Here is a 17,398-nt window from a genome sequence, read left to right on the forward strand (position 1 = left end):
TACAGTCCTGATGAACGACAGAAGAGTCAGATTCATCTGAAACCGTTTGCCAAGAAGATCTGAGGGGAAATTTTTAATGAGTCGAGAAAAAAGCTGCTGGTTTCACAGAGCTGAGTTGGCAGAAGTTCATAAGACAGAGACAAGCTGTCAGAAAGACTAATGTCTGAATTCAGTGTGGATAAAGAGAAGATTTTTACTGAATCTGCTGCATAAGATGTAAAATTAACCTGTTAAACATAAAATAGGTTCAATCCTCTGTTTTAAGTAGTTGCAGCTTTCTGGATGAATACCTGTGAACTCTTTCTTGCAGCGATCTCGAACACTTTCCTCCAGATTCTCCAGCTGATGCTTCACCTTCTCGTATTCCCGTTCCGCCTGCTGACTCTTCCTCCTGACGGGAATCAAACACAATCGTTTTTCTGATTCTCGCCACATTTTTGCACCTTTAAAAACTTTATCAAACCTGTAGCAGTAGATGGAAATGGCGATGAAAACCAGCATGGGGACGATCACAGCGGGGATAATTATAGCGAGAGGAATGTATACTATCTTGGTGAACTGAACTTTTCCTGCGGTCCACCTCCCGTTACCAAACTGCACCTGAAATTATACATTTAAAACATCACTTTGAGTTTAGCACAGAAACAGGAACTTAAATAGAAAATCTGCAAAAACAACAAGGAGGGAGAGAGATGGGAAGGAAAAATGGAAAAAGGAAGAGAAAAAACCAGAAAGAAGCAGAAATATAAGAAAATAAAGGAAAGAAAGAAAATGGAAAAAAATAAAAGTACAAAGACAGAAAAAAGGAAAAAAGAAAGAAAGAAAGAAATAAAATCAACAAACACAAAGAAAATGCAAAGAAAGAAAGAACTGTATGAAATAAAGTTAGGAGTGAAACAACAGAAAAGAAAAGATCAAAGTAGAAGAAGGAAAAAAGGAGAAAAAATGTAAACAAACTAAAAAAGCAGGAAGGAAAGACAGATGGATGCAATATTTATAAACCCCAAAAAACTAAAGTCTTTGATATTTTATTTTTAACTGTCCCAACGTCTCCATGTTGCACAGTTAGAGTTTATTTTCAGCTGAACGTTGACCCGTGTCGGCATCGTTTGGGTCGAGCCGCAGCAGAACGGAAACAGAACCGAGTCGGTTTGTTTACCACCAGATCCAGCATGTCGTCGGCCGCGTCTGCACTCTGGGACTTGGGTTTGGGCGGAGAAGAAGGAGCCTCCAGGATCAACTTATCGTCCTGCAGAGACGGAGGAGAAGAAACGGAAAAACCTCCTGAATGGAAAGAACGAATGTCAGGTAACAAAAGAACAAACAGAATGAAAAAACAACAAAGAAAAACAAAATAAAGAACAAATGAACCAATGAAAGAACAAACTACAATTAATAAATGAATGGAAAACAACAAAGAAACCAGAGAAAAAAGAACTATTTGGGTCCAGCTGCTGATCACAGAGAAAATCTCTGGTTTGGTGATGAAATGAACGAATCCAGTTTGACCAAAACCAGATTTTGAAAAGCTGAATCGGTTCTCCTTCCAGATCCGTCTTGTGATTCTTGATCCAAATGCAGACAGAGAAACTCCTGAAACTCCAGGCTGCAAAGTTTCCGTCAGTCACAGGAAGACGAGAGGAAACCATGAAGGGAATTTATTTTCAGGAGAGTTTCAAAGCTTCACTGATTCCCTTTGATCCGAGGCTCGACTGATTCTCGGCGCCAAGCGTTCGGTGTGGCCGAGCGCGGATCCGGCGGCGTGACGGCGTCACCTCCGGTTGCTTTTATAAAAGGGAATCAGATGAAGCTTCAGCGTGAAAGAGGCGACCGTCTTTCACATCACGACTTCATCCATCAGAGGCGCCAAAAAGGCAAAACTCAAGCACTTTTCAGGCATTTTCAAGGTAAGTTTTCAAACTTTTCCAGCACCACACTTTAGAAATAAAAAAAATACAAATGAACTAAAAAAAAGTTTAAATTTACAGTTATTAATAAGGCAGAGGAATATGTTGTAGTATTATTCTCATAACAATAAATATTTACATAATTTACTAATTTCTTAGGCAGCTGCATACAAAGAAGAATTATTTATATCTCTAAACTGCACATTTATCATATTTATTTATACTTATTGATGCTGTTGGTGCATAAAATAGTTTTTATAATAACTGAAATCTATCATGACTATAAATCAAAATTCTTATGGCAAGAAATGTTCAATCATAGTAACTAATAATGATGTTTTGTAGAATTTTACATTGTAAATTAAATAAAATGTAATAACATTTTATGTTCTGAAATGTCTCCTCACATACTTCACTGGTCTAAAAACAAAACACAAACATGACAAAGAATTTCCCATTTCAATAATGTTTAACATAAAAAAGATAAAAATATCATTGAGGCTTTATGAACAATAAATATTCATCACATTGAAACAAACACAAAATACAAAGAAAGTCAAAAAACTCTTTAAAAAACATCATTACTAAGTTTCTATGATTCCAACTGTCCTAAAAAAGAATAAAAATTTATTCTGATTTAACTTTAGTGAGAAAAAAATGTTTATGATTTTTTATTAGGTGTACAAAAAGTTAAATGTTCAAATTTAGGCTTTTCATTACACTTTATTACAAAATGGTGCAGTTTGAATTTCAAACATTTTCCAAAACGTGAAAACACCAAATTGAAATTCAAGCACTTTCAAGGATTTTCAACTCTGCTCACCTGCAGGAGTTTGATGTTACAAGGTACGTCTTGTATGGACGCCTTCGCCTCGCTGATCGTGATGGCCTTGGAGAAACCTTGCCCCTGTTCAGAGAGAGAGAGAGAAGTTAACACAGAGCGACTCGTGGCGAGGCGTTTGAGCGTCGCAGCGTCCGAACGTCTCGCCGCGAGGCGTTCATGTTTCTCGTTTTGGTGTCTCTCGGTGAGACATTTTGCTTTTCATGGTGAGGCGTTGAGTCTCTTCGCACCGTGACGATGATGAGGCTGGTCGCTGTGAGGTCTTTAATGGTTTGGAATTCGAAGGTCGGGTCAGGGAAGTACTTCAAGGTCACGTCTTTCTTCACGTTGTCCAGGTGCAGCTGAGCCTTGACAACATGGCTGCTCTTGACAAGATGGCTGCTCACTTTTGGCGAGTGGCACTCCATGAAGGAGTCGTTCGTACGTTTGCACTGTGACTTGAACTGAGGAAGACATGAAAGACGAGAAAACGTTTTATTTCCTCCTCTGGGTCTGGTTGGCGGCTTCCTGCTCTGAATAAAGACGGAGGAGCATCAAGGTGACAATTTGCTGTCATTAAAGGTTTTACCAATTAATAAAAACCCCAAATGAAAACAATAAATGACACAAATCACCGTATTTGAACCAGATTTGGATGATTATTCTTATAAATATAAGGAAAATGTCTGAGTTTGGAACAGTTTTCCTGATTTTAATCAAATCCTGAATAAAACCTCGTTAAGGAAATCTCCTACCTCCTCGGCGGAGTTGTTGTTGGTGTGGAGCAGAACCTTCATGGAGGCCGATTGGATCAGATTGAAGCCGGCTCCCGTCACGACGATCCTTCGACCTCCACTGCAGATTAAAACCAGAGAAACGAGACAGGAGATAAAATAAAATACAGCAGGTAGTCTGACTGCTGAGGAAGAGGAGGAGGAGGATGAAGGCAGATAAACAGACTCACCAAACGAAGCTGCTGTTGGGAGTGCAGTTGGTGACCTTTGGGTTGTCGGTGTAATTGAAGGGTTTGGGGAGGTTTTTGATTGTGTTTCCTCCGTACTTCACCGTCACTGTCATGGAAACCGGAAAAGCTGCAGCAGCACTGTACCTGCCGGTCTTACAGGTGATGTTCGTCCCAAACGACAAGCTGAAGGAAACAGGAAGTGAACGCGTGTTGTGACGGTTTATTTACGATACGGGAAAGTTTCAGCTCACACTTCACAGGCGATGCCTCCGATGGAGACGGCGACGTCGTCTTTGGTTGCCGTGTCCAGATCTTTTCCGGTGATGGTGATGATCGTCCCTCCAGCTGCTGGACCCTCCATTGGATCAATGAGATTTGGTTCAGGATCCTGAACAGAATAAAACATCTGGTTTGACTCCACAACAATTAGTTTATACTCCTGCTGGTAATTCACAACGCAGAGGCTCCATTTCTATTACAAATGTACAAAAATCTTTGTTGATATTCTGCTAATGTAAAAAACCAGAATTTTGTGATCTATGTCTGTTTACACTGGGTCTGTGAATCTGTTCGTTTGGAGCGCGGCCATCCAAGCAAAATCTCATTATCTAAGAATGAATTTGTGCAAAAAAAAAAAATCAAATAACTGTTTTGTAATTTTCTACTGAATATAAATCAAATATAAAACATAAAAATAAAATCTGGGCGTATTTATCACTTTTAAAGGTTGTGTGCACAAAAAAAGAATTTAGCTTTGGTTTAAAATGCATATATGTATAAATGTTGGAGGAAATCAAGGATAAAAAGCTGAGTGGTTCAAGTCTGACAGCTTTAACTCAAAGATTAAAACACAGCAGAGTTAAAGGAACTAAAACAAAAATAAAATGAATTTAAAGTGAAGGAGTCCAGCTGTGCTTTGCACTCAAACATTTGTCTTGTTTGTGCTCCAGATTTGTTCTTGCTGTTGTCACAAAGAGAGCAGGAAATAAAAATAAACATCCCCAAAGAGAGGAAACTCAGAACAGCTTCACCGCGGCGGCGACTGCGCCGCATCCGAGTCGATGCTTCGAGTCTTTATTCAGGCTCTGACACCAAGGAGACAGATCTGAACTCAGGAGCCTGATCCAACGTTTCAAAACCGGAACAGACTCTCAGCGCCGGTTCCTCCAGATTTCAAAACAAGCTTCACCGTTTTCCTTCCACTCATCCTAGAAGATGTGGAGATCCAGGAGCTGATGAGATATTTTAAGGTTTGCAGCTTTTAAATCTGTGATGCTTCCCTGAACAGGTTAGAATAGGCGTGTGGCCTATACAAAGCCTGTTCTTTACATTTTTAGCACAAATCAACCAGATTTTGGTCAGATCAGCTGTTTTAGGGCCTCCTGTCACTTTAAATCCAAAGTGGCTGCTGCTGGCCACGCCCCCAAACTCAACAATACGCTCGCACTGAAAATGGCTGCCAACAGATGAACGGCTATGCATCCGTACATCTTTGAAAAGCAGATGTGGAGCCTCCTGCACACCCAGCAGGGAAGCAGCAAGTGGTTTCTGGATGGCAAGTCAGCAACAAAACAGTTCTCTTTTCCAGCAGCCATTGTACAACGGGAAAACCAGCAGACCAAATGTTTCGGAACGCAGCTTGGGTTGCTAGGTAATGGGGCGGAACTCCACTGAGGTTGCTAGGTAACAAGGCAGCGCTAGGCTAAGGTTGCTTGGTTTCCAAAATCCCAAAAAATTAATCTATTGCCAAAAAACCAGCTGTGTGGTTTTTAAGTGTTTTTAGAAGCAGCACAGACACAAATGGAAGAATTAAAACATGTAAAAACTGAAGCTTGAATAATAGCTCCCCATTAACTTCCAAAACAAAGAAAAACCAAAAAGAAGAAGTTATGTAGGATTTTAAACAACTAAAACGGACCGTTTATAACCTTGAAACATTTTTTTTTTCCTCAAGTGTTTAATATTTCCTGTTTTGATGTCGGAAAGAACCAACAAAGCAGAAAGCCAAAGTTCAAATTCCTGAAATTAGAGCTTGCAGGCGGAATGATCCGCCGCTGGAGTAAATCATTTTTGTCTCAGCGGTTTTCTGTAATTACTTCTTGTCTCTTCAAAAACAAACAAAGAGGAAACACAGAAGTGAACAGCGATATTTAAACGACCTGACTGAGTCGCGTTCAGGAAACAAAACAGAACAGCAGGTGAAACTTATTTCCATCATGTTTGTTTCTCTGCTTGCGGGAGGCGGAGAATAAAAATACATTTAAATGGAGTTGTGCTCAGCGGCGAATCTGCTTGTGAGGGATTTATTTACGCTTCATTTCTTTGCAGAGAGCAGATATCTCGGCGTCGCTGAGGGAGACTTTTACTTGATCACAAACCTTTTCATGTTCCTGGGGTTCGATCTGTGGATCCTCAAGTGTTTGAGTATTTTATCGGCTCTGAAAACGTGGAGAGCAGGTTTCCTAACGCAAGACTGAACTGTTTCTAAAACCTTCCTGTTGTCAGAATCAGATTTATCAGCCAAGTCTCTGCATGAAAGCAAGAAATTTGACTTCAGTTCCATTTAGTTTCTAATTTTGTGGAGCTAATTTGGAAATATTGCAATAAATGTTGAAATATTTGCATAAATAATAAGTGAACGAACCAAAGGTCTTTTTATGTTTTTTCTCTTTAATTATATTCAGGTTTTTTATTGTTTATAGTTGAGCAGGTCAAAAGAAAAATTATTATTTGTAAATTTTTGTATTTTTATTTTAATGAATTTTGTGGCCGGCCAATAATTTAAATTTGCCAGTTTTTGGGGCCGGGGCAAAAGGTTTGGCCACCACTGATGAAATGTTTCTGATTAATAAAGATATGTAGGAAAACACACCCGATACATGAAGTTCATTGTAGAGGTTGTGCTTCTGTTTCCCTCCACCTCTATGGTCACCGGTCCGCTTTCGGTCTGCTCAGGCGGGAGGTCAGACGGCGGTGTTCGCTTGGGTCCGATCTCACACACCACACTTTGGACAGAAAGACGAGTTAATCAATAACCCATCATCCACTGCTATGGTTTCCATACGTCATCAGAGCAAAGATCCTGCTAATGTGAAGAGTTACGTGGAGTTTATGGTCGTTACCTGGTGGAGACAGAGTATCTGTCCTCCAGGTGTTTACAGTTCACTCCGGCCACGGTGATCTTTTTCACGTCTTCCTTCTTTATTCCCATGTTGGAGCCTTTGATGGTCACTGCGATTGAGCCGTTGAGCGGCCCAAAGCAAGGGATGATCTGGAGGAATAATAGACATTTCAACACCTCAAATCAGTCGGTTGCTGTAATTTACTGGATTTTATGAAGAATCCATTACAGCTAATGTTAGCCTTCTTATCAGTTTACCTGCTACAGTCACTATAATAAAAATAATTAAAGCTAACTGTTGTCATTTAAGATAAAAAGTAAATTGTTTGCTTAAATGCTAAGTTAGCATTTAGCTCAGCTAGCAAAAAAAGCTAACTGTTATATAGCAAAATAATACTTAGCAAAAAGAAACAAACATCCAAAGTACATCCTGTATCTCACTGCTTGATTTTTCTGTGTGAAATCTTTCAGCAGTCATGCAGGAATCCCAGAAGCTTTTATCTGTGGTGATTTTACATTATGTGGTATTTCAAATGAAATGTTGTGATTTATATCCACAAAGGACTTTGAAACAGAAAATGAATCGCCAGCCCAATGAAAAGGTGCAGAAACTCTCCTGCGGTTGACAGCAGTAATCTATTTTCTGAGAGAGAATAGTCTCTAAATGGATAGAAGAGACCGAAGATAAGCTCATATATAATGTAGTTTTGTTTGAGTTATGATCACTGGAGGAGATGTTTTATGTTGCATTATGTAGAAAAACAAACTTCAATGTATTCTGAACTGTGAAAACATTTCCCCAAAACTGCCAGAGGAGAAAATTGCATCATCTAGCAGCTGAAGTTGATATTCTAAAATATTTTACTACAACCTGCAATATGAGACAAATACAGAAAGCTAGGACAGCAGCAGCAATTTAAACAAGTTGTTCAAGCTAAAGTGAATATCAAGTTTAAGTCTAAGTTTAACAGGAAGTGCTGGAGAAGTTCGAGGTTCAGGAATTTCATTAAAAGTTTGATTCTCCAACATTGAGGGAAGATGCAAACTTTTTAAAAAATCTAACAAACAAACCTTGAACAAAATCTTGAACAGAAAAGCAAAAACGGAGTTTCCTAGAACGTACAAAGCAATTTAACAGTTTTTTTCTTCTTCTGGGAACTTTAAAGAAATCGACGGCTGCAAACAAACGTGCAACTATACAACATACGCCTTTGAAAAGCAAAAGTGAAGCCTCCTGCACAACCAACAAGAATGCAGCAAGTGGTTTCTGGATGGTGAGTCAACAACAAAAGACTTGTCATATCCAGCAGCCATTGTACAGGGCATACAGCGGCAAAACCAGCTGACCAACATGCTGGAACTCTGTTATGGTTGCTAGGTAACGGGACAGTGCCTGCTGATTCCTGACGTTACATTTCGGACGTTTTTGAAACATCTAGTCAAGAACATGAACTTTTGCCAAAAGCCGTTCTTTGTGGATTTTTTTTTATCGTTTTAAGAGCTTGGGCTGGTTTTAGAAGCAGTTGAAATCTTCTAAATGGAATTTAAACATTTGTAAAATGTGAATTTTGCATAACTAGTTCCCAGAAAAAAAACTTGCTAGATTCTGAAACGCTTTGCTTAAAATTCAGGAAAGCAGCCAGTAAGTTACATGAAAGTACCTGGAAGCTTTTGGAAAGTACCTCAAAGTTCTGGTGGTGTATTGTGTGGTGGTGCAGTGTTTGATGATGATAAATAGCAGGAGGAAACTTTGGTTTTGATGACTCACGTCAGTGATAGTCGGATCGGGACACTGAGCCAGTTTTGGTGACTTGCAGATCTCCTTGTATAGACACTGTTCATTATTGTTTTTGCGAGGGGTTTCTTCGCACCACTCGCAGTTGTACTTGTTGTCGGCGTGTTTACACAGACTGCAGTCCTCTCTTCCCACTGAGCAGCTATACAGCGTGACTGGGAGGGGAAGATAAGAGGGGATGCAACTGGATCAGAACTGGAAATAAGAGGAAAAACTTCTTTATTTCGCTTTTCTCTGTGTTTGAGAGCGACACACCAACCTGTCAGCGTGCTGTCAATCTTAGTGTTCCTGTCTTGGACTTTGATATGGAAAGAAATGTTCACCTCCTGCTGCTCGTCGTAAGCAAACTGCACACAGAGACATACAGCATTGTTTCTTCACAGGTACAAACAAAACTCCTACAGGCGAAGGCTTTTATAGCCAAAAAACTTATTTTTACAACAATCATCTCTCTGCAACATCTAGTTTTCTTTTGTCCATGTTTAACTTCTACATTTTTAAAATGAACAAACTGTCAGTAACTCTAAAGTCATGTTTGTTTGTCGACATATTGATTGACAAACTGATTTGAAGCAGAACCTTTAGATGGATAAAATACTTTCAGTGTCTTCATTTAATAATATAACTTCATTTATCTCAGCTAACACACTAAACAAAAAAGCTAAAAATCAGCTAACAGTTGACATTTGAATAAATAAACTAACTAAAAGTACAACTGTCTTCTAACAGTTAGCTTTTTGCTAACAGTATTTGTGGGACAGGCTACAGTTCATTTTTATTGGACTGTAGCGTGTAAAAATGCTAACAGTTAAAATGCTATCAGCTAATGGTATACAAGGTGCCATGCTAATGATAACTGTCAGTTAGCAGTAGCATTTGTGCTAACAGGAAAACTATTAGCTCAAATGCAAATAATTGTCATTTCAACTAAAAGTGCAACTGTCAGTGGAAACATTTCCACTATTTCATTAATAGTTACTAAATTATTATTGTGTAGCAGAGAAAAATGCTAACAGTTAGCATTTATTGGCTACACAATACTTAAAAATACTTTGTGTCACTTTCGTAGTCTCATTACTTCAAAATTTGACTCAAATACCTTTTTTATTATGATAAAAGGATACAAAACTGATCACACCAAAAATGGGCGGAGCCAAGAATTTTTGGGCGTGGGGCTAGTAAAATGTTAACAATATTTATGTAATTTCTGCTTGATTTTATGCAGAAACATGATTTTCAGAAAAGACATTTTAGTATTAATCATTAAAGTTGAAATCCAGTAGAAAACTAGCAGCTTTTACTGAATCAAACATCACAGTTTCAGTGCAACACAAATCACAAAGATGCTTCATTTATATAGAAAATGCTCAAAATAGAAGGAGAGACAAATATTAACTGAACAGATGTTATGAAAGTGAGGATTTGTCTCATTTTCAAAACTGCGATTGTGCAGCTGCGTCAGGTGACCTTTTAAAACATTTGTGTCCTCACAACACAAGCAAAATAAGTCCAAACTTTCCTGCTTGGATTTGCGGTGAAACAAATAAAAGCTCGTCCCCCTTCTGCTTGCAGCTCGATGCTAAATTACACCGCCTCGCTCCAACTGTGAAGGTCAACTCAAACGCACACAATTGTGCTCATAAATCAGAGGACGTTTTCTTCTGGAGGTTTTCAGGGAAAAAAAGGATAAAGAGCAAAAAGTGGAAGAAATAAAAGGGAATCAGAGGGAGAAAAATGGGAGAGAACGAGGTGGAAGCAAACAAACAGCATTTAGCTGTTTCTTAGCAGAAACCTCAACTTTTTATCTACATTCATGAGCAAAATATATATATATATAAACAACTAATCATGACGTGCATAATGACACCGAGTTTTAAGCTAACAAAATAAATGTTGCAATCATGTTGAGCAACTTCTAAATCAACAGTAATCAAAGCGGCTGATTTTAGGAGGCGGTGAAGAGCCGACTGCTGCTGCTGCTGCTGATGTTTCAATTAAATAATCAGAGTGTTTCTTAAAGTGGGTTAAACGGGTTTAATCTGTCGCTGTTTGCCCACAACATTGATTGCTCTCCTTTAAGATGCTTTATTCTCTGACTTATTTTAACAATCTGAACCACAAACTTCCAGACTCGGGGAAAAATCTGCGTCTCAAACTCACCTGGTAACCGTTGAATCTGAACTTTGAGTTTTCAACCTTCATCACGCTTTCTTCTGTGTCCTTCATCAGCTCCGTGCCGATGGTGAAGCTCATCCCCTGCAGAAAGATGCAATTCCAATACTTAAATCATTTAATTTTTTTGGGTTACTCTTTGCCTTATTAGTAAAAACATTTAATTTGCATCGTAATAAATTAGAAAATTATCAAAAAGCCTTTTAACTGTATTCCACCAACAAGTTTTCTATTTTTTAGGTAAACTGTGTTTTAAAACACAATAAATGAGCATAACATGGTTTTTAGATGCATTGTTTGTAAATCTGCACATGTAGGCATGTCGTGATGAATTTTGCTAGACAATAAATTGTCCTAGAAATGATTTGATAAACAATAATATTGTCATTTTAAGACCATTTTTAAATAATATATATAGATATGTATATATCTATATATATACAGTAGATAGATATATATATATAGATATATATATATATATCTATCTACTGTATATATATACAGTGTATATATATACAGTAGATAGATATATATATATAGATATATATATATATCTATCTACTGTATATATATACAGTGTATATATATATAGCTTCTAAAGAACATTTAACACTGGAACTGGGAAACATTTTAAATATCCCCAAAAACAAACACAACATGCAAAACAACATAATTAAAATAGATTATAAAGTCTTGTGTTTCAAAAAATAATAATCTTTATTTAACTTTTTTTTAAAAACAGGCCAAAGAGGCAGGTAGTGCAAACTAGGGTGTCAAATGTTTGCAGCGTTTCTCAAAATGGCGGCTTTTCAACAATATTAAAGGGAAGAATCTCCTTAATGACTGTTGTCCAAATGAAAATGATTAACTTATTATGCCATTAATTGATTGGTAATTGTGAACTGATCAGGTGTGACTGAGCTGCACCTCGTAGATGTCCAGGTTCCTTCCCTGGAAGACGATGGGCTTTTTGTAGCCGACAGGGATCAGCAACGGCTCCGGAGACTCAAACTGAGGACAATTTTCCGGCTTCAGAAGAGAAATAAATGCAAGTTTAGATATTTTCTACCAGGATTTTAACCTTTGGTGGCTGAATTTCTGGTAAACAAATTACCTGTGAAGGTTTGACTATGTGAGCATCCAGAGCTTCGTCTTTATCACTGCAGGTGTGATCCCTGGTGTTCCACTGGCAGCCCCACTGACTGGTCACACAGGAAATGCACCTGGAAACAGGTGGGACATGTGGCTGCATCATGCTGGGTGTTAATGTGTGTGTGTGGGTGTGTGTGTGAGATGCAGCTTACGGTGTGTTGGGGTTCTTCCAAACGGTAGCTGCACAGTTGTAGAAGTGATATTCTCCGGACGTTACTTCAACCGTTTGGTTCAGCAGAACCTTCACTGGGACGGACACGAAGTCTGAACACAGAGGGAGAATCAGAGGTTCAGGGGGGTCCAAACTGCGGCGCGGGGGCCATTTGTGAACAAGAGTGGAGAATGGTAGCAGACAGAAACCGCTAGCACAGCCTGTCATGAACGCTAAAGCTAGTTAGCATATCCACCGATGACTGCAGATAAACAGTTTTCCTGTTACAGTAAGTTGTTTATTGGTCATTAGCGCATTTAGCAGCAAGGACATGAGGTTAATTGACAGCACTAAGCCCCTCCTCCTGGCTCTGATTGGTTGGTTTTGGTGCATTTCTTCAGAAGCAAAAGCAGCTCATGGAGGAAGTGGAGATCATCTTTTCTGTCTCAAGCTGCCCCAACATGGTGACAGTTTTAACAGATGCAGAAAATATTTGTTTTGATAACAATAACAAAGAAATTTGCATAATTCTGGAATTGTAGTTGGGGGCTGAGACATGCACTAAATAAATGCTGCTATTGCATTTTAGGTTAAAAAAAAGGAAATACATTTTTTATGCATTTCTACTATGAACCTGTTCCAGTGACGCCACAAGCACAAAACCCCGAGCCCATTCCTGCTGGAGGGCAAAAAGCTGCTTGCTAACAATGACCAGCTTTGGTTTTAGCTGTTAAGTTATCAATATAACAGTAAATCTTAAATGTACGGCTGATGTGTAAAAGAAAAAGGGACGAAAGCTTTGCTACTAATTGTCAACACAAAGACAATTAGATAACAAGGTCAGGAAGAAGTTCAGACTATGACAACATGAACATGTAGACGTGTTGTGGAGTTCTGTGTGTTTCGGGTCGTTGAGAAATAAAAAAGTTGGTTCACACACCAACTCTGACAGATCATCAGTACAGCAGTTGTTTAGATTAGCTAATCAATCTTAGCTAATATCACCGGTAGCTAATCTACCACAGCGCTCAGTTACTAATGATCAGAAAATAAACATCAAGCCTATAAACATAAATGGACTGAATGTTCTGTTCTGTGAGGGAAATGTTTGAGTGTTTTTAGTGTTGAATCTTGATACACATAGTGAAGCTGTTGTGAGTCAGTTGCCATGGCAACGGGTCTGCGTGTAGTGTGGCCATCATAGAGAGCGAGAAAAAAAAATATCAGTGGTTTTGAGTTTTTCTGCTTTATTTTCCCGTCGCTGTGGAGCGCTGCAGTGAATTAATAATAGCTACTTCTCCAGGTTTCACTTTGTTAATTTATGCACATGCCCGAAATTTCCCAATGTGAACAACAATATGCAACGTGCCTACAGAATAAAAACGACTGAGAGTTTAAATAAGAATCTGTGGCGAATCGTACCCTGCTGCTCCGGAGTGGGCGGGACTTTTCCAGGGTCGGGAAGCGAACAGACCACCACCGTCGGACTGTCTTTACGCGCCACGGCGTCGGATTTTAACGAATTGAAGAGGCAGTGCAGCTGGTCGCTGTCCCTCAGCCGGGGCAGAGACGGGATCCTGATGTCCACCTGCAGAGACAAACAGGACAGAGACACGTCTCAACGTCTGTAGCAATGTTTCTACTGAAACCGGCCAGGGAGACTGGATTAAACCTGATGAAATGTGTTTCCCTGACTGAGTGAGGGACATGAAAGTGTGTGAGAGAGTGTGTGATGCAGTAATAATTACGATTCAACTGCGCTGTTCAAACATGAGCTCCTCATTACTCTTTGCTGACCTCAACTGTTTTAATTTAGCTGCTGAAGTTTTAATTTCAAACTTCTTCATCCTCTGAAGCTTCTGAACTTTAGAAGCTCCAGAACAAAATCACTTTTCTTCCACTAGAGATTTTAGATCCGCTTGTCTTATCAGATTAAAACCTGAAGGAAAACAAGGTCAAGGTCAAATTTACTACATTTCTACATTTTTGTCTTTCTGAAGTCAACTTGGAGTTTGTTTTGATTAAATCTGGAGCGCTGAAACACTCACAAAATAATATTCAGTTAAAGCTCAACCTCTAGCGGCTAGCTAAGCTAAAGCTAGTTTGGTGGAATCAACTAACTCTCGCACTCTTTGGTTGCCTAGCAACGACCTGCTGAGCTGAAAGTTTCTCCTCGGTGCTTCATATCTTCTTAAAAATAGAAAAGCAGTTTGAAGTGAAAACTGGATAAATGAGGAAAGGTAACGCCTCATGTTTGGCAGCATTTCAGATATTCAAAACAAAAAACGAATCAATAATTATTGATATTGGCTGATATGAAACGCTGAGATCGTGAAACGTTTTCAGCCTAACTCTGAACTCACGCTTGGACTCGAGAGGTTTTGTGAGATTTAATGTTGGTGAGGGAAATCGGTTTGTTTGGTGTCTTATAGAGAACATAGGAGGAAAATTTGACCCAATTCTGATCTTTTCATAAGAAAAAGAAATCTGATTTTATAAGGACACATCCAGTAGTTTTTAAAGCATCTGCTGTCAAAAAACTTCTTAAAATTGATTTTATTTGACTTTTATGTCATTAATGTCATCATTCTGCACCAGAAGAGGCCAGATGCTGTAAATGTTTTGAGTCCATTATTTATTAAGCAGTGAGGAGATTAGAACTGGTCTTAATTAGTGGTGAATCATTTTAAATAAATCCTCCAGTCTGAGAAAAAGACAGAAATATTGTCATTTTTCTTTCAGTTTGATTAAGATTTTATTTCTGTAAGAGAAGAATTCATTCTTCAGAATGACTAATTATTATTCACATCAATGATTAATATTTTGTCATAAAGCTCATCTCCACTTATAATTTTCAATTGTTTTAGACAGCATGGGGCTAAATAAATAAATTATCTATGTAATTATTTCAGATATTTCTAAAGACCTGAAAATAATTCAAGCTGTACCCAACATTTTTTAGCAAAAGAATATCACATTATGTTTATTAAAAATAAGAGTTGCTTATGAACAACTGATTTATCTCATGAGGATCCTGTTCAACAGATGAATGCAGTAAGTGCTCTGCTGCAAAGCACTCATAATTCATCTCTGGGTTCCTGTAATAATATTCTGAAATAAATCCACGATTCTGAAATCTTTAAATGTGCGATATCACTCATTTTGAGTTATGTTTCTGTTCACTAAATGTTTAAAACTGTGCAAAAACTTTCCCAATTTTCCAAAAATGATTAGAAAACTGAGAGAAATGTCTTTACTGTTGCATTTTAAAATAATTCAAACATCAACTTCTGTTTGCGTTTTATTTTTTACAGCCTGATCTGATTGCATTATCACACATCTGATGAGGATGACTGTGAGAGCGCCATCAACTAATGCAGCAATCTGCATAAAGCAAACATTCATGTCATCTGATTAATTTAATGTCTTTAAAACACAACTCTATCTCTCCTTAAACAAAGAGGAACTCATACTTTACATTGTAAAGTCAGGCTGAAAGACACTGCGTCGTCCCGGACACTTGGATCAATGTCCCACTAATTCAGGTTCAGACAGAATCATACATCCTCTGCAGGAGTTCAGCTAATGAAAACATATGGGCTACAGCGCTCACACTGAAATTTATCGACTTAGCCGTTACATGCTACTATCAATCTATTCTCTAATATAAATTTTAGATTTTTCAGAAGGACAAAAAACAGAATAAGATATAATTTTATTAATTTATGAGGAGAAAAGTCATTAAAAGCCTAACCAAACTACAAAAATATATTTAAATGTAATACTTCTGACATGTAAAATAAAAGTTTACTGTATGAAATCCCAACATTATAAGAGTTTTTAATGTTAGCTTTAACAGCTAGCTCTCTAATTACATTTAGAAATAGCTAATAGCTGGGACCCATAAGCATAATTTAACAATTAAATGTAATAATTTATTTGTATTTATTTATTAGAACATTGAGAAAAATTATTTTGAAAATAAAATCAAATGTGATTAATTTTGTGCTAAAATCAATGTGGAAGGTGAATTACTCGAGCTAATACTAGCAAAGTGTGCTGCTAATGTTAGCTGCTAGCATTTTGTCAACAATTGTTTTTTCCAGGGATAAAATAAGGTGATTTATAAGGTTAGTACGTCTATAAAAGTTCACCAGATAAAGATATAATTTTTTTAAAATAAGGCTTTAAAACTTAAAACAGTTTTAAAGGTTAGCTTTAGCAGCTAGCTGGCTAACCACATTTTCACATAGCTAACGTAAACCCACAAGGAAAATCTGCAAGTGTGTCTCTGTGTCATTCAGTGGGTAGGGAATCCAGACATTTCACTCAAGTAGGAGTAGAAGTACTTCATAAGAAAGTAACTGTAGTAACTGTAACTGAGTAAAGGTAACTAGTTACTACCCAACTCTGCTGATGGATAATTCACAGAAATAAGGAGTAACGACAGCTGCTGCACCATCAACAGCAATTTAAAACAGATTGACTGATAAAAGGTTAAGAAGTGAGGTGAGATTAAAGATGGCGTCTCCTCAGAGAAACTTTGTTCTGATCCTTCGCTGCGATTTTCACCCACCTGCTTCGTCTTCTTGCAGCTGATGTTCGGCGGGTCGAAGGCTGCGATCTCAACGCACTTCCCGTCGGGAGACCAGAGCCAGGCGTTCGTCTCTGCTGACCTGCTGCAGTCCTGCTTCCTGCTGCACCTGGAGAAACAACATGGCGGCTTGATTTCTAGCAGCTTGTTGGATCCACTTCAGGCGGCGCGGTTTAGGAGTGGCTCACCGTCCCTCCAGGACACACCAGCCACAGAACGGATCCTTCATCTGAACACAGGAGTGGCAGTCGGCCATCAGATGGCAGGTCTGGACCGGAACCTTGGTGATCTGGAAGTTCACAGGAAGTTCATTTCATTTAGTTTCATTTAATTTCATTATTATTGTAATTAATTTATTTTTCTAATTAAATTGTTTTTATTATTTAATTTATTTATATACATATGTATTTTTTTAATAAGTAAAAAAAATATTTTTTTCTGAATTTCTTTAAATAAATAAATCTTATTAGAATGTTTTATTAATAAACTACTAAACAATCACAAAGTTACATTTAAACTTTGTTTTTTGTTTCAGAAAATACTTCATTAACGACCCAAAGCTGGCCATAAAAAACTCATGCAAAAATAATTTAAAAACAATTTTTAATAAAAAAAACATTTAATCCATTTTTCTTCAAATAAATCACATTTTAAAAATGAATTAGAATTTAAAAATAAATAAAAATAAAATAAAATGTTTTAGTGATTTTAAAATTTTACTT

General features: G+C 37.8%; 1 protein-coding gene across 3 annotated transcripts in view; it reads right to left on the bottom strand.

Annotated features, from left to right (window-relative positions):
- LOC114160758 (plexin-B2-like) overlaps nucleotides 1-17,398 on the bottom strand; it is a 125,221-nt gene that overhangs the window by 14,574 nt on the left and 93,249 nt on the right. For all 3 annotated transcript variants that reach the window (XM_028043520.1, XM_028043518.1, XM_028043519.1), the window contains 19 exons: nucleotides 16,865-16,965; nucleotides 16,659-16,785; nucleotides 13,505-13,670; nucleotides 12,084-12,195; nucleotides 11,894-12,002; nucleotides 11,707-11,808; nucleotides 10,768-10,863; nucleotides 8,867-8,954; nucleotides 8,581-8,762; nucleotides 6,814-6,962; nucleotides 6,564-6,696; nucleotides 3,943-4,079; nucleotides 3,692-3,874; nucleotides 3,483-3,582; nucleotides 2,979-3,191; nucleotides 2,731-2,814; nucleotides 1,160-1,249; nucleotides 464-600; nucleotides 291-391 (listed from right to left, as the gene is read on the bottom strand). In XM_028043520.1, the coding sequence (XP_027899321.1) occupies nucleotides 291-391; nucleotides 464-600; nucleotides 1,160-1,249; nucleotides 2,731-2,814; nucleotides 2,979-3,191; nucleotides 3,483-3,582; nucleotides 3,692-3,874; nucleotides 3,943-4,079; nucleotides 6,564-6,696; nucleotides 6,814-6,962; nucleotides 8,581-8,762; nucleotides 8,867-8,954; nucleotides 10,768-10,863; nucleotides 11,707-11,808; nucleotides 11,894-12,002; nucleotides 12,084-12,195; nucleotides 13,505-13,670; nucleotides 16,659-16,785; nucleotides 16,865-16,965 (2,410 nt within the window). The remainder of the gene's footprint in view (nucleotides 1-290; nucleotides 392-463; nucleotides 601-1,159; nucleotides 1,250-2,730; nucleotides 2,815-2,978; nucleotides 3,192-3,482; nucleotides 3,583-3,691; nucleotides 3,875-3,942; nucleotides 4,080-6,563; nucleotides 6,697-6,813; nucleotides 6,963-8,580; nucleotides 8,763-8,866; nucleotides 8,955-10,767; nucleotides 10,864-11,706; nucleotides 11,809-11,893; nucleotides 12,003-12,083; nucleotides 12,196-13,504; nucleotides 13,671-16,658; nucleotides 16,786-16,864; nucleotides 16,966-17,398) is intronic.

Source organism: Xiphophorus couchianus, chromosome 17, assembly GCF_001444195.1.
Source record: "Xiphophorus couchianus chromosome 17, X_couchianus-1.0, whole genome shotgun sequence".
Classification (NCBI taxonomy): domain Eukaryota; kingdom Metazoa; phylum Chordata; class Actinopteri; order Cyprinodontiformes; family Poeciliidae; genus Xiphophorus; species Xiphophorus couchianus.